Source organism: Heterodontus francisci, chromosome 13, assembly GCF_036365525.1.
Source record: "Heterodontus francisci isolate sHetFra1 chromosome 13, sHetFra1.hap1, whole genome shotgun sequence".
Classification (NCBI taxonomy): Eukaryota; Metazoa; Chordata; class Chondrichthyes; order Heterodontiformes; family Heterodontidae; genus Heterodontus; species Heterodontus francisci.
This window is the reverse complement of record NC_090383.1, coordinates 33,178,935-33,203,731: the sequence shown is the minus strand read 5'-3', so window position 1 is coordinate 33,203,731 and position 24,797 is coordinate 33,178,935. Positions and strand designations below refer to the sequence as shown.

The 24,797-nt window shown below is 42.6% G+C and overlaps 1 protein-coding gene across 5 annotated transcripts in view; it reads left to right on the top strand.

Annotated features, from left to right (window-relative positions):
- afdna (afadin, adherens junction formation factor a) overlaps positions 1 to 24,797 on the top strand; it is a 598,271-nt gene that overhangs the window by 169,462 nt on the left and 404,012 nt on the right. For all 5 annotated transcript variants that reach the window (XM_068044631.1, XM_068044628.1, XM_068044630.1 and 2 more), the window contains 3 exons: positions 6,233 to 6,327; positions 17,211 to 17,476; positions 23,634 to 23,777. In XM_068044631.1, the coding sequence (XP_067900732.1) occupies positions 6,233 to 6,327; positions 17,211 to 17,476; positions 23,634 to 23,777 (505 nt within the window). The remainder of the gene's footprint in view (positions 1 to 6,232; positions 6,328 to 17,210; positions 17,477 to 23,633; positions 23,778 to 24,797) is intronic.

Here is a 24,797-nt window from a genome sequence, read left to right as displayed (position 1 = left end):
TTCTATGAAAACAGTCCATTCAGTGAAAGAGTTAGCAGCATGTTGCTAGCTAACAGCACTAACCATTACATGTAGAATAAAAACCAGAGTTTTCTTGGATACTTTCTGCTCAACCTAAAAAGTTTTTGAATGACATTTCTGGTCAGATTTGACAATCTTAAGACCTACTAAAATTGTTTTCTTAATTATTTCTAGAATTGATCCTGCCATGTTACACAGTGTGGCACTTAGTTTTCAAAGAATGGTCACAAATTTAGTGGCAATTCAATATGCAAAAAGTGCTTTTCGATATTGTTTCAAGATATGAAAAACAAAAGTTAATACTGTGCTGAAGCTCACCTGTTAGAACATAGAACATAGAAAAATACAGCACAGAACAGGCCCTTCGGCCCACGATGTTGTGCCGATCCTTTGTCCTCTGTCAAGGACAATTTAATCTATACCCCATCATTCTCCTTTTTCCATATACCTATCTAAAAGCCGTTTGAAAGTCCCTAAAGTTTCTGACTCAACAACTTCCCCAGGCAAGGCATTCCATGCCCCGACCACTCTCTGGGTAAAGAACCTTCCCCTGACATCCCCCTTATATCTCCCACCCTTCACCTTAAATTTATGACCCCTTGTAACGCTTTGCTCCACCCGGGGAAAAAGTTTCTGACTGTCTACCCTATCTATTCCCCTGATCATCTTATAAACCTCTATCATGTCACCCCTCATCCTTCTCCGTTCTAATGAGAAGAGGCCTAGAATGTTCAGCCTTTCCTCGTAAGACTTATTCTCCATTCCAGGCAACATCCTGGTAAATCTCCTCTGCACCCTCTCCAAGGCTTCCACATCCTTCCTAAAATGAGGCGACCAGAACTGCACACAGTACTCCAAATGAGGCCTTACCAAGGTCCTGTACAGCTGCATCATCACCTCACGGCTCTTAAATTCAATCCCTCTGCTAATGAACGCTAACACCCCATATGCCTTCTTCACAGCCCTATCCACTTGAGTTGCAACTTTCAACGATCTATGCACATAGACCCCAAGGTCTCTCTGCTCCTCCACATGCCCAAGAACCCTACCGTTAACCCAGTATTTTGCATTCGTGTTTGTCCTTCCAAAATGGACGACCTCACACTTTTCAGGGTTAAACTCCATCTGCCACTTTTCAGCCCAGCACTGCAACCTATCCAAGTCCCTTTGCAGACGACAATAGCCCTCCTCGGTATCCACAACTCCACCAACCTTTGTATCATCTGCAAATTTACTGACCCACCCTTCGACTTCCTCATCCAAGTCGTTAATAAAAATCACAAACAGGAGAGGACCCAGAACTGATCCCTGTGGCACGCCACTGGTAACTGGGCTCCAGGCTGAGTATTTACCATCTAAGACCACTCTCTGCCTTCTATCAGTTAGCCAATTCTTAATCCAACTGGCCACATTCCCCACTATCCCATGCCTCCTGACTTTCTCCATAAGTCTACCATGGGGGACCTTATCAAATGCCTTACTAAAATCCATGTACACCACATCCACTGGTTTACCCTCATCCACTTGCTTGGTCACCTGCTCAAAGAATTCAATCAGGCTTGTGAGGCAAGACCTACCCCTCACAAAACCGTGCTGACTGTCCCGAATCAAGCAGTGTCTTTCCAGATGCTCAGAAATCCTATCCCTCAGCACCTTTTCCATCAACTTGCCTACCACCGAAGTAAGACTAACTGGCCTGTAATTCCCAGGGTTGTTCCTATTCCCTTTCTTGAACAGGGGCACAACATTTGCCACCCTCCAATCACCTGGTACCACCCCCGTCAACAGAGAAGATGAAAAGATCATTGCCAGCGGCTCTGCAATTTCATCCCTTGCTTCCCATAACATCCTTGGATATACCCCGTCAGGCCCGGGAGACTTGTCTATCTTCAAGTTATTCAAAAACCCCAACACATCTTCCCTCCTAACGAGCACTTCCTCGAGCTTACCAGTCTGTTTCACACCGTCCTCTTCAGTAATACACCCCTTCTCATTCGTAAATACCGAAGAGAAGTACTCATTCAAAACCTCACTTATCTCTTCCGGCTCAACACACAGTCTCCCGCTATTGTCCTTGACCGGACCTACGGTCCCCCTAGTCATCCTCATATTTCTGAGATACGCGTAAAAGGCCTTGGGGTTTTCTTTTATCCTACCCGCCAAGCATTTTTCATGCCCTCTCTTAGCTCTCCTATCCCTTTCTTCAGATCCTTCCTGGCCATCTTGTATCCCTCCAGAGCTATGCCTGTGCCCTTTTTCCTCAACCTTATATACGCATCCTTCTTCTTCCTAACAAGACTCTCAACCTCTCTTGTCAACCACGGTTCCCTCACATGACCATCCCTTCCCTGTCTGACAGGGACATGCTTATCAATGGCCCCTACTATCTGCTCCTTGAAAAAGTTCCACATTTCGACCGTGCCCTTCCCTGCCAGCATATGCTCCCAACTTATGCTCCTCAGTTCCTGCCTGACAGCATCATATCTACCCTTCCCCCAATTGTAAACCTTGCCCTGTTGCACATACCTATCCCTCTCCATTACCACAGTGAATGCTACAGAATTGTGATCACTATCTCCAAAGTGCTCGCCCACCAACAGCTCTATCACTTGCCCTGGTTCATTACCTAGTACCAAATCCAATATTGCCTCCCCTCTGGTCGGGCAGTCTACATACTGAGTCAGAAAAGCTTCCTGGACATACTGCACAAACACTACCCCATCCAAACTATTCGATCTAAAGAGTTGCCAATCAATATTTGGGAAGTTGAAATCCCCCATAATTACTACCCTGTGACTTCTGCTCCTTTCCAAAATCTGTTTCCCAATCTGCTCTTCCACCTCCCTGCTGCTATTGGGGGGCCGATAGAAAACTCCCATCAAGGTGACTGCTCCTTTCCTGTTCCTGACCTCAACCCACAGTGCCTCAGTCGGCAGATCCTCCTCGAAAATTCTTTCAGCAGTTGTTACACTATTTCTAACTAACAATGCCACCCCCCCACCTCTTTTACCACCATTCCTAATCTTATGAAAACATCTATAACCAGGTACCTCCAAGAACCATTCCTCCCCCTCACCTATCCACGTTTCAGTGATGGCCACAACATCGTAGTCCCAAGTGCCCATCCACGCCTTCAATTCACTCACCTTATTCCTGATGCTTCTTGCGTTGAAGTATACGCACTTTAACCCTTCTCCGTGCCCATCTGTCCTCTGCGACAGTGCTACCTTCCCCAATACCTCACTACACTCTTTGTCTTTCTGAGTGGACCCACTGGTCCCTGGACTACAAGTCCGGTTCCCATCCCCCTCCCAAACTAGTTTAAACCCTCCCGAACAGTACTAGCAAACCTCCCTCCCAGGATATTGGTGCCCCTCTGGTTCAGATGCAGCCCGTCCTGTTTGAACAGGTCCCATCTTCCCCAGAATGCAGTCCAATTATCCAAGAACTGGAAGCCCTCTCTCCTACACCATTCCTGCAGCCACGTGTTCAGCTGTGCTCTCTCCCTATTCCTAGCCTCATTATCACGTGGCGCCGGCAACAAACCAGAGATAACAACTCTGTCCGTCCGAGCTTTCAGCTTCCAGCCTAACTCCCTAAACTCACTTCTAACATCTGTGCCACCCTTCCTTCCTACGTCGTTGGTGCCAATGTGCACCACGACCTCTGGCTGCTCCCCCTCCCCTTTAAGGATCCTGAAGACGCGATCACAAACATCACGGACCCTGGCACCAGGTAGGCAACAAACCATCCGTGCGTCTCGCTTGCGCCCACAGAACCGCCTGTCGGTACTCCTCACCATCGAGTCCCCGATGACTAGTGCTCTCCCATTCTCCCTCCTTCCCTTCTGAGCCACAGTGCAGGACCCCGCGCCAGAGGCCCGTTCACTGCAGCCTGCCCCCGATAGGCCGTCCCCCCCAACAGTATCTAAAACTGTATACTTGTTGCTGAGGGGAACGACCACAGGAGATCCCTGCACTGACCTCTTCCCACCTCTAACTGTTACCCAGCTGCCTTTGTTTTGTGGAGTAACGACATCCCTGTAGCTTCTATCTATCACCCCCTCAGCTTCCCGAATGATCCTCAGTTCATCCAGCTCCAGCTCCAGTTCCCTAACACGGTCTGATAGGAGCTGGAGACGGATGCACTTCCAGCAGGTGAAGTCGGCAGGGTCACCGGAGGTTCCCCTCACCTCGAACATACTGCAAGATCCAAGTAGCATTCCTAGTATCCTAAATTTTGTTCTTTATCTGGAAAAAGCGCTTGGCTCTGAAACTGCTACAGGTGCAAATTGAGCAAGTGTGACCCTCCTGTGATGCCCTCGCATTCACTCAGTATCAAAATAGAATTTTGTTTGTAGCACTTCACTTCTCCAATTCCATCCAAGGTAGTCTCCTAACTGCAGGCAATGCACTTTGTACAGTGTGCTTCAGCTTGAGATACACATTATAAACTGGCAAGTGCAGAAATCTTAAATCATATCTTGGGAGCCTGTCATGCAATAAGCTGATTTTTTTCATACTTGGAAAAACTCTGCCCACTATAGTTAAAAATGCTTTCTTTAATTTTAGTGGAATTAATAGACACTGAGTAAATTTCTTATAATTAGCATTGAACATTAGATGGGCTTTCATTTATAAAGTTCATCTGGATGAAAAGATATTGTAGGAATTTTGAATACCGTATAGATTTTTCTGATTCAAAGAAAACATTTCTGGACTGTATTAATTTGTAACATTTCAGAATCCCAAGATAATGGATGCATTTAGAAAGATTTGAACAAAGGTCAAAGATTAGGTTCTTTGGGAAAGAGGAAGACCTCAGTAACCTAACTGAAGGTTTCAAGACTATTAAGGGTATCTGCAAATGTGGTCAAAGCCAAATATTTCACTAACTTAAATAATTCAGTTATAAGGGGGAAAATCAGGAAGCTGGAAAGAGAAGTGAAATAATCCAGGGTTTTTCACCCAAAAGAAAACTATGTAATCATTAACAGTGAAGGCCATTGAATCATAGACATTTACTGCACAGGAGGAGGCCATATAACCTATCGTGTCTGTGCCAGCCAAAAGAGTTGTCCAGCCAAATGCTGCTTTCTAGCTCTTGATCCATAGGTTATGGCACTTCAAGTGCATATCATGATACCTTTTTAAATGCGATGAGGCTTTCTGCCTTCACCACCTTCTGGGTGTAAAAATTTCTAAACTCCCTTCTAATCCTTCTACCAATTACTTTAAATCTATGTCCTCTTATCATTGATCTCTCTTCTAGGGGAAATGGGTCCATCCTATCCACTCTAGGACCCTCATAATTTTATATACGTCAACTAAGTCTTCTCCCAACCTCCCCTGTTGCAAAGAAAATGACCCGAATCGATCCATTCTTGTGGCTAAAATTTTCCTATCCTGGAAACATCCTCGTAAACCTCTGTACCCTCTAATGTGATCACATCCTTCCTGTAATGTGACCAGAACTGTAGTAGTCTAGCTATGGCTTAAATAATGTATTTTTCAGTTTTGGCATAATCTCCCTGCTCTTGTATTCTATGCCTCAGCTAATAAAGGAAAGTGTCCTATATGCCTTCCTAAGCACTCTGCCCCACTACCTTCTGGAACCTGTGGACATGCACTCCAAGGTCCTTTTGCTCCTCTACACTTTTCAGTAACCTACCATTGTGTATTCCCTTGCCTTGTTTGCCATCCCCTAATGCATTACCTCACAGTTCTGTAAATTGAATTCCACTTGCCACTTTTCTCTCCAGCTTAACAGTCCATTGATATCTTACTGCAACCTACAGTTTTCTTCCTCACTGTTAACTGCATGGTCAATTTTTGCATCATCTGAAATTTTCTTTTAACCATCCACCACATTTAAGTCTTAAATCATTGATATACCATGTATATATAGCAAGGGACCTAGTACAGAGAAATGAAATTGTAGTGAGTAGTTTTGGAGAGAAGTTTATAGAGAGAGGTAATGGAGTGGAGATGATCTGTGAAGATTGATGATCCTGTTGAGCCCTCATGGCTCTTTCCCCTTGTTCTCAGCCAAATAAACTATTAGTTCTAAAGTGCCTAAGATATCCTTTTACTGAATGTCTTAAAAGCTCCTGTGAATGTGGGATATTGCCTGGACTTCATATTTCAGATATAAAGCTTTCTTTTGGATGAAGTTATGAAATATAAAATTGTTGGTGAATTCTGTGTTGCAGGTACTTGGTGCACTGTCTTCAATCTGATCTCAACAATTATATGCCAGCATTTCTTGAAGACCCTGATGAAGCAAACCCGCAAAGACCCAAAATAGGTTGGATAGCTAAATTTTTAACTTTTGTTGCAACATTATTTAATAGTGATCATTTCCCAGGCGCACACTACTTTCTTAGGATTAAGCTTGCCTTAGATTTGCATAGTCCTAAAACTCTGCAGGGCTTGTTCTTAACTGCATGAGACCAGGTGCATTGTTGATTCCCATTCTGTCCTAGTTCAAAGACTATAAATACCGCTGCCGATACTAGTTTTCTGTTTAATATTATTGTCCCCTTCCCTCCCAAAAATGAAAATGCCAATTTCCCTGTTAATTTGTCAACTGTCTAGTCTTCCTTAAACTTGCAAATATTTGTTTAAAATATAACATTTAATAAATCCCAAGGCCCTTCATGGAGGAGGAAAGGAGCTGGAAACTATCATTTGTGAGAAGTTTAAGCTTGGTTAAAGGGAAAGGTTTTGAAAAGATTTTGTAGGGAGGAAGGCAGAGAGACAAAGGGGTTTGAGGAGTGAGTTCTAGAAAGTAGTCTGAGGTTGCTGGCACCAGAGAGAATGGAAAATGCATGTGATGCCAGAGTCAAAGGATGGAAGGGTATACAAGACTGGAAAAGTGTGCACAGGGAGGGTATAGCCAGATAGTAGAGGGATTTGTAGATGAGGTTGAGAAATTTGAATTTGATCCATTAGCAAGCAGCCGGTAAGCGGTGTTGAACTAGTAGCAAGGGTGCAGAGTTTTCGGTGGAGTCTGAAGATTGACTTCAGCTCAACGGGATGAAATTCTATATTATCCATGACTAGCAGTCAGACAGACAAGATGTGGTCCGGATATAGGCTGGCGAGGTGTAATTTTCCCATGTGAAGGTTCTCATCTAATCCTAACCTAAATATGAAACTCCATATTCAGCAAAGTTCAGAACTGCAAATTATCACTGAATGCGCTGTTTTACTTGAAGTTGTAGGAAATACATACAATCTTTTATTTTCCAGCCAGCAGTAACATTCCAGCTTTCAGACAAGAACACTGCTTCAAGTCAGAACTAGTTTTGAGTGAAAAAAGCAAAACACTACTGATACTGGAAATCTGAAATAAAAATAGGAAATGCTGGAAATACTCAGATCAGTCAGCATCTGTGGCTAGAGAAACAGAGTTAATGTTTTGCTGGTTGACCATTCACCAGAACTCTGGAGAGAGAAAGTTGATGTTTCAACTCAATGACCTTTCATCATTTCTGATGTAAGGTCATTGGCCTGAAACGTTAACTCTGTTTCTTTCTCGACAGTTACTTACTGTCTGACCGATTTATTTCCAGCATTTTCGGCTATTTCTGGTTTTGAGTAAGTTCCTTCTAGGGACAGCCAAACTGTTTGACTGACTGTTTCTATCTAGGTGTTTTATGGTCCATTTCCAACAACAGCTGTTTCCATTTCTATAAATGTACCTAGGAGCTTTTGTTAAACTTGGACTATTAGCTATGATAGCATTTTAAATATTTACCTTTCAGATCTACTATCTGGCTCCGTGTTGCACAAGAGTTTCTACCCTCTTTTTCTGCTTCCCCATTCCATTCCCCACCCCCCCCCCCCCCCCCCAAAAAATTCTCCTGTTGCCGTAACCAGATAGTGTCTTTCTCTCCTCACTGCTCTTTTTTATATTTAAAAATAACCTTGCTTCCCAAGAGTCCAGTGATGGATATTTCCTAGGAGGGCTAAAGTACCAGTTAATGGAAAGCCAGCTGATTTTACCTTTTATAGAACATTACAGCGCAGTACAGGCCCTTCAGCCCTCGATGTTGCGCCGACCTGTGAAACCATCTGACCAACACTATTCCATTTTCATCCATATGTCTATCCAATGACCACTTAAATGCCCTTAAAGTTGTCGAGTCTACTACTGTTACAGGCAGGGCGTTCCACGCCCCTACTACTCTCTCTGCAAAGAAACTACCTCTGACATCTGTCCTATATCTATCACCCCTCAACTTAAAGCTATGTCCCCTCGTGTTTGCCATCACCATCCGAGGAAAAAGGCTCTCACTATCCACCCTGTCCAACCCTCTGACTATCTTATATGTCTCTATTAAGTCACCTCTTCTCCTCCTCCTCCTCTCTAACGAAAACAACCTCAAGTCCCTCGGCCTTTCCTCGTAAGACCTTCCCTCCATACCAGGCAACATCCTAGTAAATCTCCTCTGCACCTTTTCCAAAGCTTCCACATCCTTCCTATAATGCGGTGACCAGAACTGCACGCAATACTCCAGGTGCGGCCGCACCAGAGTTCTGTACAGCTGCAGCATGACCTCGTGGCTCCTAAACTCGATCCCCCTACTAATAAAAGCTAACACACCATATGCCTTTTTAACAGCTCTATTAACCTGGGTGGCAACTTTCAGGGATTTATGTACCTGGACACCAAGATCTCTCTGCTCATCTACACTACCAAGAATCTTCCCATTAGCCCAGTATTCTGCAATCCTGTTACTCCTTCCGAAGTGAATCACCTCACACTTTTCCGCATTAAACTCCATTTGCCATCTCTCAGCCCAGCTCTGCAGCCTATCTATGTCCCTCTGTAACCTACAACATCCTTCGGCACTATCCACAACTCCACTGACCTTCGTGTCATCCGCAAATTTACTAACCCACCCTTCTACACCCTCATCCAGGTCATTTATAAAAATGACAAACAGCAGTGGCCCCAAAACAGATCCTTGCGGTACACCACTAGAAACTATACTCCAGGATGAACATTTACCATCAACCACCACCCTCTGTCTTCTTTCAGCTAGCCAATTTCTGATCCAAAGCACTAATTCACCTTCAATCCCATACTTCTGTATTTTCTGCAATAGCCTACCGTGGGGAACTTTATCAAACGCCTTACTGAAATCCATATAGACCACATCCACGGCTTTACCCTCATCCACCTGTTTGGTCACCTTGTCAAAAAACTCAATAAGGTTTGTGAGGCACGACCTACCCTTCACAAAACCGTGCTGACTATCTCTAATGAACTTATTCTTTTCAAGATGATTTTAAATCCTATCTCTTATAACCTTTTCCAACATTTTACCCACAACCGAAGTAAGGCTTACAGGTCTATAATTACCAGGGCTGTCTCTACTCCCCTTCTTGAACAAGGGGACAACATTTGCTATCCTCCGGCACTATTCCTGTCGACAATGACATAAAAATCAAGGACAAAGGCTCTGCAATCTCCTCCCTGGCTTCCCAGAGAATCCTAGGATAAATTCCATCTGGCCCAGGGGACTTATCTATTTTCACACTTTCCAAAATTGTTAACACCTCCTCCTTGTGGACCTCAATCCCATCTAGCCTAGTAGTCTGTATCTCAGTATTCTCCTCGACAACATTTTCTTTCTCCACTGTAAATACTGACGAAAAATATTCATTTAACACTTCCCCTATCTCCTCCGATTCCACACACAACTTCCCACTACTATCCTTGATTGGCCCTAACCTATCTCTAGTCATTCTTTTATTCCTGATATACCTATAGAAAGCCTTAAGGTTTTCTTTGATCCTATCCGCCAATGACTTCTCGTGTCCTCTCCTTGCTCTTCTTATCTCTCCCTTTAGATCCTTCCTGGCTAGCTTGTAACTCTCAAGCGCCCTAACTGAGCCTTCACGTCTCATCCTAACATAAGCCGCCTTCTTCCTCTTGACAAGCTCTTCAACTTCTTGAGTAAACCACGGCTCCCTCGCTCGACAACTTCCTCCCTGCCTCACAGGTACATACTTATCAAGGACACGCAGTAGCTGCTCCTTGAATAAGCTCCACATTTCGATTGTGCCCATCCCCTGCAGTTTCCTTCCCCATCCTACGCATCCTAAATCTTGCCTAATCGCATCATAATTTCCTTTCCCCCAGCTATAATTCTTGCCCTGCTGTATATGCCTGTCCCTGCCCATCGCTAAGGTAAACCTAACCGAATTGTGATCACTATCACCAAAGTGCTCGCCAACTTCTAAATCTAACACCTGGCCGGGTTCATTACCCAGTACCAAATCCAATGTGGCATCGCCCCTGGTTGGCCTGTCTACATACTGTGTCAGAAAACCCTCCTGCACACACTGGACAAAAACTGACCCATCTAAAGTACTCGAACTATAGTATTTCCAGTCAATATTTGGAAAGTTAAAGTCCCCCATAACCACGACCCTGTTACTCTCGCTCCTGTCAAGAATCATCTTTGCTATCCTTTCCCCTACATCTCTGGAACTATTCGGAGGTCTATAGAAAACTCCCAACAGGGTGACCTCTCCTCTCCTGTTTCTAACCTCGGTCCAGACTACCTCAGTAGACGAGTCCTCAAACGTCCTTTCTGCTGCTGTAATACTTTCCTTGATTAACAATGCCACACCCCCCCTCTTTTACCATCTTCTCTGTTCTTAGTGAAACATCTAAATCCCGGAACCCGCAACATCCATTCCTGTCCCTGCTCTACCCATGTCTCTGAAATGGCCACAACATCGAGATCCCAGGTACCAACCCATGCTGCAAGCTCACCCACCTTATTCCGGATGCTCCTGGCATTGAAGTAGACACATTTTAAACCAAGCTCTTGCTTGCCAGTGCCCTCTTGTGTCCTTTATAACCTTATCCCTGACCTCACTACTCTCAACATCCTGCACACTGGAACTACAATTTAGGTTCCCATCCCCCTGCTGAATTAGTTTAAACCCCCCCGAAGAGCACTAGCAAATCTCCCCCCCAGGATATTGGTACCCCTCTGGTTCAGGTGAAGACCATCTTGTTTGTAGAGGTCCCACCTACCCCAGAAAGAGCCCCAATTATCCAGGAAACCTTTTATTGGTGTCTTCAACTTTTATGTTTTTGGGAGATTTCTGGTCTCCTAGGGAGCTGCTTTGCATAAAAGTTTCTTGTACCACTGAGTTCTGGGGCGTGCAAAATATTTATTCAAACCTGTAAAGATGTAAAGTTAAGAATATTTTGTGCAGTACTGCTTCTCTGCTAGAAGTCAGTACGTCATTTGTGAGATTGCTTTATGTGCCAAAATCTGCTGTGGCACCCATTTCCCTTAATAGGTTTGTTCCCAACTCCACAATGCTCAGCCCATCTGCAGTTTAGGCCATTTTAAATAGAGATATGGAGAAAGAGCAAGGCATTGGAAAGTTTGATCAGCTGAATGATCTTGTTTTGTGCTGTGCTATTCTGATCATACCTCCTCAGGAATATGGTTTGAAGAGGAGAAAGGGTGCATGATCTGCTTCAATAGAAAAATGTTATCTACAGATTTGTAGAGCCACACCAATCTTGCTGGTCACTTTATGAAATTTTCTTTCAGGGTCACTGACTTAGAAAATACGTTGGGCTATACCCATTAGATGCAGTGGCCTAGTGACTAAAAGGTGCAATCTAATCTAGCACTATGTCACAGAAAAAAAGCCCTATCTTCAATTCCCAGTGATGAGCTACATGATCTCTGCTAGGACAGTAGTTAATGCACACAGTTGGCATGAGCATCCTTGAATAAGGGTGGGAGGGAAGAAATAAAGAACCAAGATAAAAGGGGAAAGTAATTTATTATCTCTGTTCTGAGCATTAAAGTGGATGCAACTCAAATTTCCTCTTCAAAATGTACTGAGGGTAAATTTATACTATTTGGGCAGAGGAACCATGTTGTATGAAGCTGTTTTATGGCTGTATATCACCTTCTGATACATTCACTTCAAATCATTTACTTATCTTTAATAAATATAGGTGATCTCTTTAAAGGGCAAGTGATTAGCTTGTCATATCAAATGTGAAGTAAGTATAGAAAGCATGAATTATTATTGTCTTAGTCTCAACCAATGGCTCAATTTGGAGATTCTCCCCTGTAAATCTTGAATGCTGCCATTCTGGACAAGGGGTTGCTAGGAGGTGCACTAGATCCCGTTCAATTATTCGCACTGCAGTTTGACTGCATCACACATTTGAGTCGGAATTATTTGCTTGAAAGCAGTCATTGAGAAAATGCTGGAATCTATTATTAAGGGCGTCTTAACAATGCACTTAGGCACAGTATGATTAGAACAAGTCAACATGGTTATACTAAAGGGAAATCCTGTTTGACAAATTTTAGATTTTTTTGAGGATGTAAGCAGTTGGGTAGATAAAGAGGAACCAGTAGATGTAGTATCCCTGGATTTCCAAAAAGCATTCGGCAAGGCGCCACACAAAGGTTAATGGGCAAGATAAGGGCTCATGGAGTTGGGGATAATATATTAGCATGGATAGAGGATTGGTTAACGAACAAGAAGCAAAGATCGGGCATAAACGGGGCATTTAACAGCAGGCAGTGAATAGTGGAGTGCCACAAGGATCAATGCTGGAGCCTCAGCTATTACAATCTATATTAATGCCTTACTTGAAGAGACAGAGTAATGTATCTAAATTTGTTGATACACGTAGGTGGAAAGGTAAACTGTGGGGAGGACACTGGCTGCAAAGAGATATAGACAGGTGAAGTGAGTGGGCAACGATGGCAGATGGAGTATAATGTAGGGAAGTGCAAAGTTATTCACTTTGGTTGTCAGAAGAGAAAAACAGTGTTTTTTTCAGTGATGAAACTTGTAAGTCATCGAGTCATAGATACAGCACTGAAACAGGCCCTTCGGCCCACCAAGTCTGTGCCGACCAACAACCACCCATTTATACTAATCCTACATTAATCCCATGTTCCCTACCATATCCCCACCTTTCTCCTACCACCTACCTACACTAGGGGCAATTTACAATGGCCAATTTACCTATCAACCTGCAAGTCTTTGGCTGTGGGAGGAATCTGGAGCACCTGGCGGAAACCCACGCGGTCACAGGGAGAACTTGCAAACTTCGCACAGGCAGTACCCAGAACCTATCCCGGGTCGCTGGAGCTGTGATGCTGCGGTGCTAACCACTGTGCTGCCCTTGTGCTAATGATCCAAGAGACTTTGGTGTGCTTGTACAAGGAATGCAGAAAGTTAGCATGCAGGTACAGCAAGCAATTAGGAAGGCAAATAGAAACATAGAAAATAGGAGTAGGCCATTGGGCCCTTCAAGCTTTCTGCGCCATTCATTATGATCATCGCTGATCATCCAATTCAGGAACCTGTCCTCGCTTTCCCCCCCCATATCCTTTGATCCCTTTCGCCCCAAGAGCTATATCCAACTCCTTCTTGAAAACATACAATGTTTTGGCCTCAATTGCTTTCTGTGGTAGCGAATTTCACAGGCTCACCACTCTCTTGGTGAAGTAATTTTTCCTCATCTCAGACCTAAAAGGTTTACCCCGTATCCTTAGACTATGACCTCTGGTTCTGGACTCCCCCACCATTGGGAACATCCTTCCTGCATCTACCTTGTCAAGTCCTATTATGCTTTTAACGGTTTCTATGAGATCCCCCCTCACTCTTCTGAATTCCAGCAAATATAATCCTAACCGACTTGATCTCTCCTCATATGTCAGTCCTGCCATCCCAGGAATCAGTCTGGTAAACCTTCGCTGCACTCCCTCCACAGCAAGAACATCCTCAGATAAGGAGATCAAAACTGCACACAATATTCCAGGTGTGGCCTCACCAAGGCCCTGTATAATTGCAGCAAGCCATCCCTGCTCCTGTACTCTAATCCTCTCGCTATGAAGGCCAACATACCATTTGCCTTTTTTACCGCCTGTTGCACCTGCATGCTTACCTTCAGCGACTGGTGTACGAGAACACCCAGGACTCGCTGCATATTCCCGTCTCTGTTTATAGCCATTCAGATAATCTGCCTTCCTGTTTTTGCTACCAAAGTGGATGACCTCACATTTATCCACATTATACTGCATCTGCCATACATTTGCCCACTCACTCAACTTGTCCAAATCGCCCTGAAGCCTCTCTGCATCCTCCTCACAACTCACCCTCCCATCCAGTTTTGTCATCTGCAGATTTGGAGATATTACATTTAGTTCCCTCATCTAAATCATTAATGTATATTGTGAATAGCTGGGGTCCTAGCACCGATCCCTGCAGTACCCCACTAGGCACTGCCTGTCATTCGGAAAATGACCCATTTATTCCTTCTTTGTTTCCTGTCCGCCAACCAATTTTCTATCCATTGCAATACACTACCCCCAATCCCATGCACTTTAATTTTACACGCAAATCTCTTATGTGGGACTTGTCGAAAGCCTTCTGAAAGTCCGAATAAACCACATCCACTGGCTCCCCCTCATCAACTCTACTCGTTACATCCTCGAAAACTTCTAGTAGATTTGTCAAGCATGACTTCCCTTTCGTAAATCCATGCTGACTCTGTCCGATTCTACCACTGTTCTCCAAGTGCTCTGCTATAAAATCTTTGATAATGGACTCTAGAATTTTCACCACTACCGACGTCAGGCTGACTGGTCTATAATTCCCTGTTTTCTCTCTATCTCCCTTTTTAAATAGTGGGGTTACATTAGCTACCCTCCAGTCTGTAGGAACTGTTCCAGAGTCTATGGAATAATCTTGGAAGATGACCAGCAACGCATCCACTATTTCTAGGGCCACTTCCTTAAGTACTCTGGGATGTAGATCATCAGGCCCTGGGGATTTATCAGCCTTCAATCCCATCAATTTCCCCAACACCATTTCTCTACTAATACTGATTTCTTTCAGTTCCTCTCTCTGTAAGCCCTGTGTTTCCCAACCTTTCTGGTATGATATTTGCGTCCTCCTTTGTGAAGATAGAACCAAAGTATGCATTTAGTTAGTCAGCCATTTCTTCCCCATATTAAATTCCCTCATTTCTGACTGTAAGGGACCTACATTTGTCTTCACCAATCTTTTTCTCTTCACATACCTATAGAAACTTTTACAGTCAGTTTTTATGTTCCCTGCAAGCTTACTCTCATACTCTATTTTCCCCTCCTTAATCAATCCCTTGGTCCTCCTTTGCTGAATTCTAAACTGCTCCCAATCCACAGATCTTGTTTTTTCTGGCAAATTTGTATGTCTCATCCTTGGATCTAATGCTGTTTCCAATTTCCCTTGTAAGCCATGGTTTGGCTACCTTTCCCATTTTACTTTTGCGCCAGATATGAATAAACAATTGTTGCAGTTCATCTATGTGCTCTTTAAATGTTTGCCATTGCCTATCCACCGTCATACCTTTAAGCAACGTTTCCCAATCCATCGTAGCCAGCTCGCGCCTCATACCTTTGAAGTTTCCTTTATTAAGATTCAGGACCCTTGTCTCAGAATCAACTACGTCACTCTCCATCTTGATGAAGAATTCTATCATATTATGGTCGCTCATCCCCAAGGGGTTTTGCACAACGTGATTGTCAATTATTCATGTTGGCATATTCCCCTTCATTGCAAGGGGATTGGAGTACAGGAATAAAGAAATCTTGCTACAATTATACAGGGTTTTGGTGAGACCACATCTGGAGTAGTGTGTGCAGTTTTGCTCTCCACATTTAAGAAAGGATATATTTGCATTGGAGGCGGTACAGCAAAGGTTCACTAAATTGGTCCCTGGGATGTGGGGTTTGTCCTATTAAGGTGCTGAGTAAATTGGACCTGTATTCTCTGGAGTTTATAAAAATGAGAGGCAATCTCATTGAAACATTCAAGAGTCTGAAGTGGCTGGATAGGGTAGACACAGTGTTTATGCTGGTCGAGGAATGTAAAACACAGTCTCAGGATAAGGGGCTGATCATTTCTGACTGATATGAGAAATTACTTCACCCAAAGGGTTGTGAATCTTGATATTCTCTACCACAGAGGGTTGTGGATGCTCCATCGTTGAATACTTTTAAGGCTGGGATAGACATATTTTTGGTCTCGGGATATTATATATTCCACTATGCATGATAGTGGCGTCATGTACAAAGGGAGAGGAAAAGAATAGAACTTCATTTAATGCATTAATCAGTAATATTCTGTATGCTTGAGAAATGGTAGAATTTAAATGTTTTCAGTTGTAGAGCTTTAAACAAGGTGAAAGTATCTGAATAAAAGCCCTAACAGGATTTTGCATACAATGTGTAAATACAACATGCCTCTAACTCGAGTCATATTTCAATCAATTTGAAAAGTATTTTACTTTAAGAAAATTAAGTGGCGCAGTGGTTAGTAACGCAGCCTCACAGCTCCAGCGACCCGGGTTCAATTCTGGGCACTGCCTGTGTGGAGTTTGCAAGTTCTCCCTGTGTCTGCGTGGGTTTTCTCCGGGTGCTCCGGTTTCCTCCCACAAGCCAAAAGACTTGCAGGTTGGTAGGTAAATTGGCCATTATAAATTGCCCCTAGTATAGGTAGGTGGTAGGGAAATATAGGAACAGGTGGGGATGTGCTAGGAATATGGGATTAGTGTAGGATTAGTATAAATGGGTGGTTGATGGTCGGCACAGACTCGGTGGGCCGAAGGGCCTGTTTCAGTGCTGTATCTCTAAACTAAACTTCTCCCTGTGTCTGCGTGGGTTTTCTCCGGGTGCTCCAGTTTCCTCCCACATGCCAAAGACTTGCAGGTTGATAGGTTAATTGGCCATTATAAATTGCCCCTAGTATAGGTAGGTGGTAGGGAAATATAGGGACAGGTGTGGTAGGAATATGGAATTAGTGTAGGGTGGCTGATGGTCGGCACAGACTCGGTGGGCTGAAGGGCCTGTTTCAGTGCTGTATCTCTAAACTAAACTAAACTGATACAAATTTTGTCTCTGCAATGGTTAAGCATGGTTCCTTAGTGCCCACACTCTAGCTAGAGAGAATTTGTTGTAATCGTGTTCATCCTTCTTTGATCTGAAGCAAACTTTATAACAGCATACAGATATGAAATTAATTTAAAAATCAAACTTCTAAATGTAAAAATATTTGATCGTGAAATTAAGTATTCAGCTGATGTGTTTTGCCAAGCTTGCTTGACATGTTTTTCATTTTATTTTCCAGATGATGTGTTGCACACATTGACGGGAGCAATGTCTTTACTGCGTCGTTGTCGTGTGAATGCTGCTCTCACTATCCAACTATTCTCTCAGCTCTTTCATTTTATTAACATGTGGCTATTTAATAAACTGGTCACTGAGCCAGACTCAGGCCTTTGTTCTCATTATTGGGGAGCTATCATCCGACAGCAGCTTGGTCACATTGAAGCGTGGGCTGAAAAACAGGGCTTGGAATTGGCTGCAGACTGTCATCTTAGCAGAATAGTGCAGGTCAGTTATTGAAATGATGCGTAACACCATATTGAATTCCAATTTTACACCAATTTGATCCTAATCTCTCCACTTTGTTGTTCACCTACATGGATGTGTCACAAAGAAGCTACATGCTGAATCCACTATTAATCAAACTATCAGCAAAGGATTTGGTATTTTTCTTCCAGTTTAGGGAGCAATTTAACTGAGGTGAGGAAAAAGGATGAAGAATTGAGTATTATGTTTGTAAACCATATTATTAGATGAGCCAACGCTTTGAATTTAAATTGAATTAAACTTGACATCTGAAATCTGAGAATCGACTTAAAATTCTAAATTATTTAACATTGTCCATGCACCACTAGAGTTAAACCAGTCCTATTTTACAGTCTGGTACAGTCCTTCAAGTGACCATAAACCCTTCAAGACATAGATATTCGGTTGGGTCAGACTAAGAGGTGATATAATGAGGTCTAATTAGGTTTACAGTGTATGTATGTAAATACACAAAGCGTGGTAAATAAGTTTGGTGAGCTGCAGATGCAGCCAGTTGCATGGGAATATGATGTGGCAAAAATGGAGACCTGACTCAGAAAAGGTTCGTACTGGGTACTAAATATTCCTGGATACAAGGTGTTCAGGAACAATAGGAAAAGAGAAAAAGAAAGGAATGGGGTGGCAGTATCAATTAAGGAGAGTATTGTAGTCCTGGAGAGAGGGAATGTACTCGAGGGGTAAAGTATAGAATCTATCTGATTAGAGTTAAGAGGCATTAAGAGCTACCATTACACTAGGTGTATTCTATTGACCATCTAATGGGAAAGGTATAGAAGAGCAAATTGCAGGGAAGTTAGGTGCAAAAACTATAATTATCCTAATATAGTCTGGGATAGTAAAAGTGTAAAGGAGAGGGGGAAGAGTTTCTCAAGTGTGCTGAGGTGAATTTTCTTGATCTGTATGTTTCTGGCTCAATGAGGAAGGAGGCCTTGCTGCATTTGGTTCTGGGGTGTAAAGTGGATCAAGTATCAGCCAGGAAGCTTTTAGGGAATGGTGAAGAGTATCATAAAGTTTACATTAGCTATGGAAAAGGACAAGGAGCAATCTAGAGTAAAAATACTTTATTGGTAGAGGGCTAGTTTCAGTGGGTGAAAACTGATCTGGCCCAAGTAAATTGGAATCAAAGATTGGCAGGCAGAACTATAATGTAACAGAAGAAAGATTGGGTACAATCGAAGCACATTCCTCTGAGGAGGAAAGGTAGGGCAACCAAAGCCGGAGCTCCCTGGATGATGGAAGAGATAAAAAGTAAGATGACGCAGAAAGAGTGTATATGACTGATGTCAGATTGATAATACAAGTGAGAAATAGGCTGAATGTAGAAAGTTCAGGGGGGAAATGAAAAATGAAGTGAGTGGCAAAGAGAGATATGAGAAGAGACTGGCAGCTAACATTAAAAAAAGAAATCATAGGTCTTCTGTAGGCATATAGATAGTAAAAAGGTAGTAAGAGGGAGGATTTGGACAGATTAAAGCTGGTGATAACACTTCTCTTTCCCCCCCCCCCCCCCCCCTTTCAGGTATTATGCCCCTCCTCTTCAAATCTGCCATCATCACCTCCCATCCTCAAAAGGCCATCCATCCCTGTAAACTACTGCCCTATCTCTAAACTCCTTTTCCTCTCAAATCATTGAATGTGGTGTTGCCTCCCAAGTCTGTGCCCAGCTTTTCCATAATTCCATGTTTGAACTCCTCCAGTCAAATTTCTGCTCTTGCCATAGGACCAAAATGGCACTGATCACAGACACAAATGACTCCCTCCCTCTTCATCCTTTTCGATCTATTTGCAACCTTAACACAATTGGTGTCACCTTCCCCCTCCAATATCTCTCCTCCATCTCCTCCCTTGTCCAGAGAGAAGCAGAGTTAATGTTTCAAGCAAGTGACCTTTTAATCAGAGTATCTAGTTCTGATGAAAGGTCACTGACCTGAAATGTTAACTCTGCTTCTCTCTCTTTCTCCATAGATGCTGCCAGACTTGCTGAGTATTTCCAGCACTTACTGTTTTTATTTCAGATTTCCAGCATCCACAGTATTTTGCTTTTATCCTCCCTTGTTCAGCTGGGTGAGACTTCCTTTGCCTGTTTCCATTGCTATCTATCCAGTCGTAACAAGAGAATCACCTGCAATGGCTTTCCTTTGAGCTCCTGCACTTTTGCTCTGGAGTCCCTAAAGGATCGATCCTTGGCTTCCTCCTAATTCTCATCTGCCCATTGGCATGATGCCCATTGGCAATATCATCCGTAAACACGGCACCAGGTTCCACACGTAAGTTGACAATACCCAGCTCTATCTCACTACCACCTCATGACCATGCCTGATTTGTCATGCTGCTTTTCTGGCAGAAATGTCCTCCAATTAAACATTGGGAAGAGCAAGGCCTTTGTCTTCTGTCCGTCACAGACTCTGTCACATAGTCACCAACTCCATTTCCCTCCCTAAGCACTGAGAGTTTGAACCAGACTGTTTACAAACTTCATGTCTAATTTGACCCTGTATCTTCTCGGTCACCTATTTCCATTTCTGTAACACTGCCTAACTCTGTCCCTGCCTCAGCTTATTTGCTGCTGAACCCCTGATCTGTGCCTTTGTTACCTCTGCAACTATTCCAAAGCTTGCATCCTCTGTATGCTTGAGTTTATCCAAAATTCTGCTGCCCGTATCCTATCACCCCTATGATTGCTGACCTACATTAATGCTTCTTTTAGCAATGCCTTGATTTTAAAATACTCATCTTTATTTTTAAATTTTTCCATCGTCTCATCCTTCTCTACTTCCTCAACCTCCTCTAGCCCTCCAACTCGCCAAGATTTCAGGGCTCCTCCAATTTTGGCCTCTGGAGAATTCCTGTTTGTCTTTGTTCCACCATTGGCAGCCATGCTTTCAGCTGTCTAGATGCTAAACTGTGGAATTCCCTCCCTAAATCTCTCCATCTTTGTCCCTCCTTCCTTTTAAAAAATACTCCTTAAAGTCTACCTCCCCTCTTTGACTAGGCTTTTGGTCACCTGCCCCAAGATCGATTGAGGGTCTCTCAAGTTTTTTGGTAATTGCTCCTGTGACGTGTCTTCGGACCTATATAAAGGCAAGTTGTTGTAAAGGTCAATCAGATAAAGGCAAATATAATTTTTTTTTTAATGTTTCACTTTGCTTTTTTTAATCTTACCAAAACTCTGCAGTTGTGCCTTGGTTATGGTATTGAACTAGCAACCCAGTTATGTTCTACGATAAATTATGGAATTGACTTCAGTAAATTCTGCAATTTGTGAGCTAGCTTCATTAATGTAGAGCCATGAAAGCTGCTGTACTGTTGTATAAGCCCAACTGATTAAATAATGTCCTTCAGGAAAAGAAGCCTGCCAGTCAATCCTATCTGATCTGGCTGGCACGACTCCAGTCCCATACTGAGTGGTTGACTCTTCGACCCTTCTGAAGGGTCGAGCAAGAAGTAAAGCCTAGGGAAATTAGGAATGGGTAATTTGTGCATCCTTGCCAGTGTTGTTGACTCCTGAGGACAAATTATATTTTTTTAAAATCATAGTCATATAGCACAGAAACAAGCCCTTCAGCCCATCATGTCTGTGCCGGCCATCAAGCACCTAACTATTCTCCCATTTTACAGCACTTGGCTCATAGCCTTGTATGCTATGGTGTTTCAAGTGCTCGTCTAAATACTACTTAAATGTTGTGAGGGTTCCTGCCTCTACCACCACTGCAGGCAGTGTATTCCAGATTCCAACCACCCTCTGGGTGAAAAAGTTTTTCCTCAAATCCCCTCTAAACCTCCTGCCCCTTACCGTAAATCTATGCCCCCGGTTATCAAGTTAGTTAGACACTATCTCCCCCTGACAAAGCCGTGCTGACTATCCCTGATTATTCCCTGCCTCTCCAAGTGGAGATTAATCCTATCCCTCAGAATTTTTTCCAATAGTTTCCCAACCACTGATGTTAGACTCACCGGCCTGGTCTATCCCTGCTACCCTTCTTGAATAATGGTACCACATGCGCTGTCTTCCAGTCCTCTGGCACCTCTCCTGTGGCCAGAGAGGATCTGAAAATTTGTGTCACTGTCCCTGCTATCACCTCCCTTGCCTCACACAACAGCCTGGGATGCATCTCATCTGGACTAATCCACTTTTAAGCCCGCTAAAGCATCTAATACTTCCTCCCTTTCAATGTTAATATGTTCAAGTATATCGCAATCCCCCTCCCTGATCTCTACAAAGCCTTTCTTGAAGTTCTCCTTCCTCACGTTCTATCCTCCACCCGCACCCCCCCCCCCCCCCCCCACACACACAAACCTCTGTTTGTTTGCTTGTATATATCAGATATATTGAATCTACCTTTGGGACTGTTTACTGTAAAACTGCTGTTTAGTTGGAGCCATGTAAAGCACTTTGCTAGCACCCTGAATTATTGCTGCAGAGCAAATTTAGCCTGGAATTATGCACCTTTCCAGTATCTTACTACAAGAATAAGTTCAGACTTAAATGTATTACCTTAAAGGAATGGTTCCTTTTGAGATGTTTTTGATGGGAAATTAGTGATGATCTTCCTTTCCTGAATCTCCCCTGAACTGACTTCTGTTTTTCTACCCCCTACACCCCACCGTCCTCCCTGCCCCCACTTGCTGTTTGGGCCTTCAAAGCAACCTATGCCTCTCCATGACGCATGAGAAAAGATCTTGTTCAACAATGGCAGTGCCATTCCCCAAGGCTAAGCTGCAGTACTGAGCCGAGGGTCAAATAAATTGTTGCTAACAGCACTAGATTTGTGTGTGCCTTTGCTAATAGTTATATTTATCTTGCATTGTTCCATTTAGGTAGGAAGCCTTTTGGTAAGGTAAAGTAACATTTGACAAGATCAGCATCACTTCATAGGGTAGTTTTAAAAAGTGATATTGTTTATATTTGTATAGCTGAAATGTATAGAAACAGTTATACCAATACTAAACATTTATCTATTTGCTAAGGATGACTTAGTTTCTATCCTTGCTATAGATGTTTTGCCCAGTCTAATATGTCATCTTTTCTTATTGGTGCTACTGAGTCAGGCTACTGTTGAGTTTGGAGGATGGTAAAACACAAAAGATACTTTACCACCTTGACGTAGCCATCTTTGTTTAAGTCAAAAAATATTCTCGCCAGCTTTTCTTGGAAAAGTTTGTGATTGTTCTATCCTTAAGCAAAAAATAAGATGGAGAATGGCTCATTGAAGCTGATCTCTCTAGTACTTCAACTCTCTAAACTCAGCATCCTTCTCCATCTTGAATACCTCGAGTCAATATTTCTACTGTTATATCTAGCAAAATAATTTGTTCGTGTACTTCATTATATTAGTGGTGTGATCTTTCCTTCCAGTGCTATAAGGTGGTGTATCTTTTGGACTAAGGTTGTATCCTTGATGTTTTCCTTTACCAGCAATCGTCTTCCATTTTAATGGCTAAATAACACTTGCAGAGACTGCAGCTTGGTTTGGTTTAATCACATCTGGTATCCAAGGCCTACTGATTTCTGCAACAAAATTACCAGTAAATAAAGCTGGATGAAGTTACGAACATAGAAAATTGATGGCAGAAAAAGACCAACTGAAACCTGCCCCACACCATGACGACTGTTTACTAGTTTTTACATAGTATTTGTGCCACATATCCAAAATATAGAGAAATAGTGTGTACTGCACAGTTCACTGCAAAAATGAAAAGGAACTGAGCAACAGTATGCAAAAGGACTCTTATGATGTGTGTTTTTCCAGTTGCTTTATATCCAGCAGGATTATTTGTATTTTTTAAACTTGTGTGACAGGCCTAAAGTAATTATAATCTTAAACTTCAGTAATGATATTTAAGTAGGTATCAGTATTGAATGAAGTCTGGGAACTGTATATTTAAAAATAAGTGCTAATGCAGTAAAATAGGGTACCTTATGTAATATTGGAAGAGTCAATATGTTGCTTGGGAAATATATAAAACTAATTTTAAACCTTTATGTATATAAATACCTATCTTGATTGAATTTGTTTTATCATGTCTATTATAAGTTCTTGAGCCAGTCCCATAATTTTAATGGGAAAAGTGAAATGATGATGCTGTAGAAATCTGAACGTGTTTGTTACTATTTCAGGCAACTACATTGTTAACGATGGATAAATATTTGGCGGAAGATGTTTCAAACATCAACAACACTTGTTTTAAGTTGAATTCATTGCAGCTGCAAGCACTGCTTCAGAGTTATCATTGTGCACAGAATGAGCCCTATATTCCTCAGGTATCTAAATTGCTAACCCACAGTAATTTCATTTGAGGTTATATTTTAAGTACTAATGGAGTTGTCATATTGGCATTGTTTAGCATTGAAATGACAAGCTGTGCAGGGAAGGAATTGAAGAGAGAGGGATTTGGTGTACTGGGAAGTTTTTATGGGGGGTTGGGGTGCAGGGGGAGGTGTATGTTTTTGTTGGCTGCAGAATTCTGGTCAAAACTGACAATTGTGGGCATTCGATGGACAGTAAATGAGTTAAGTATTTTGGGTTCAGTTAAATATCAAATTCTTTTTTCTTAAAAAAAAAAAAGCAAGTACTGAGAGATGTGCTTTGGCTACTTGCTGACTGCTGGCATTTGCCAGACAAATACTACAAAGAAATTTAGACCTCCCTAAATTTTGGAGCTTTTGAAGTGAAAAATATATCATGGATGCATGCATGATACCTTGATTCCATTTGAAGCTGCTCAATACTGAGAGATGAGGACAGACCAATGTGGCCAAAATCATGTTTTCCATTTTTAAACCTGGAAGCTCACTTATTTCAAATAGAAAAAAAAGTTAGCTGGTCATTTATTTCATTGCTCTCTGTGGGATCTTACTGTGCATAAATTGGCTGCTACATATCCTATGTTACGACAGTGACAACAGCTTCAAAAGTACCTTGGCTGTGAAGTGCATTTCCTGAGGTACTGAAAGACACTATGAATGTAAATTTGTTCTTTCTAAAATGAGTTTTGGACAGATAGCAGTAGAAATTGGGATTAAAGAGAGATGAAAGCCAATGTTTTACTGAAGCTCTGGAGCACGAAGATATTTAGGCCTGAGATAAAAAAAGATCAGAGTACTCTACAAAGTAGGGTCAAATGCAAGACCAGTTTCTAAAAAGACATGCAAAGATTGGTTCAGATCCTGGAAGAAGGTGAAAAGCCTGCATATAGTATACACTGACATGGGACCAATCTAGTACAATGGGATTAATCACCATGATGCTTAGAGGGATGCTGCCAGTATGGAATGTTTTTT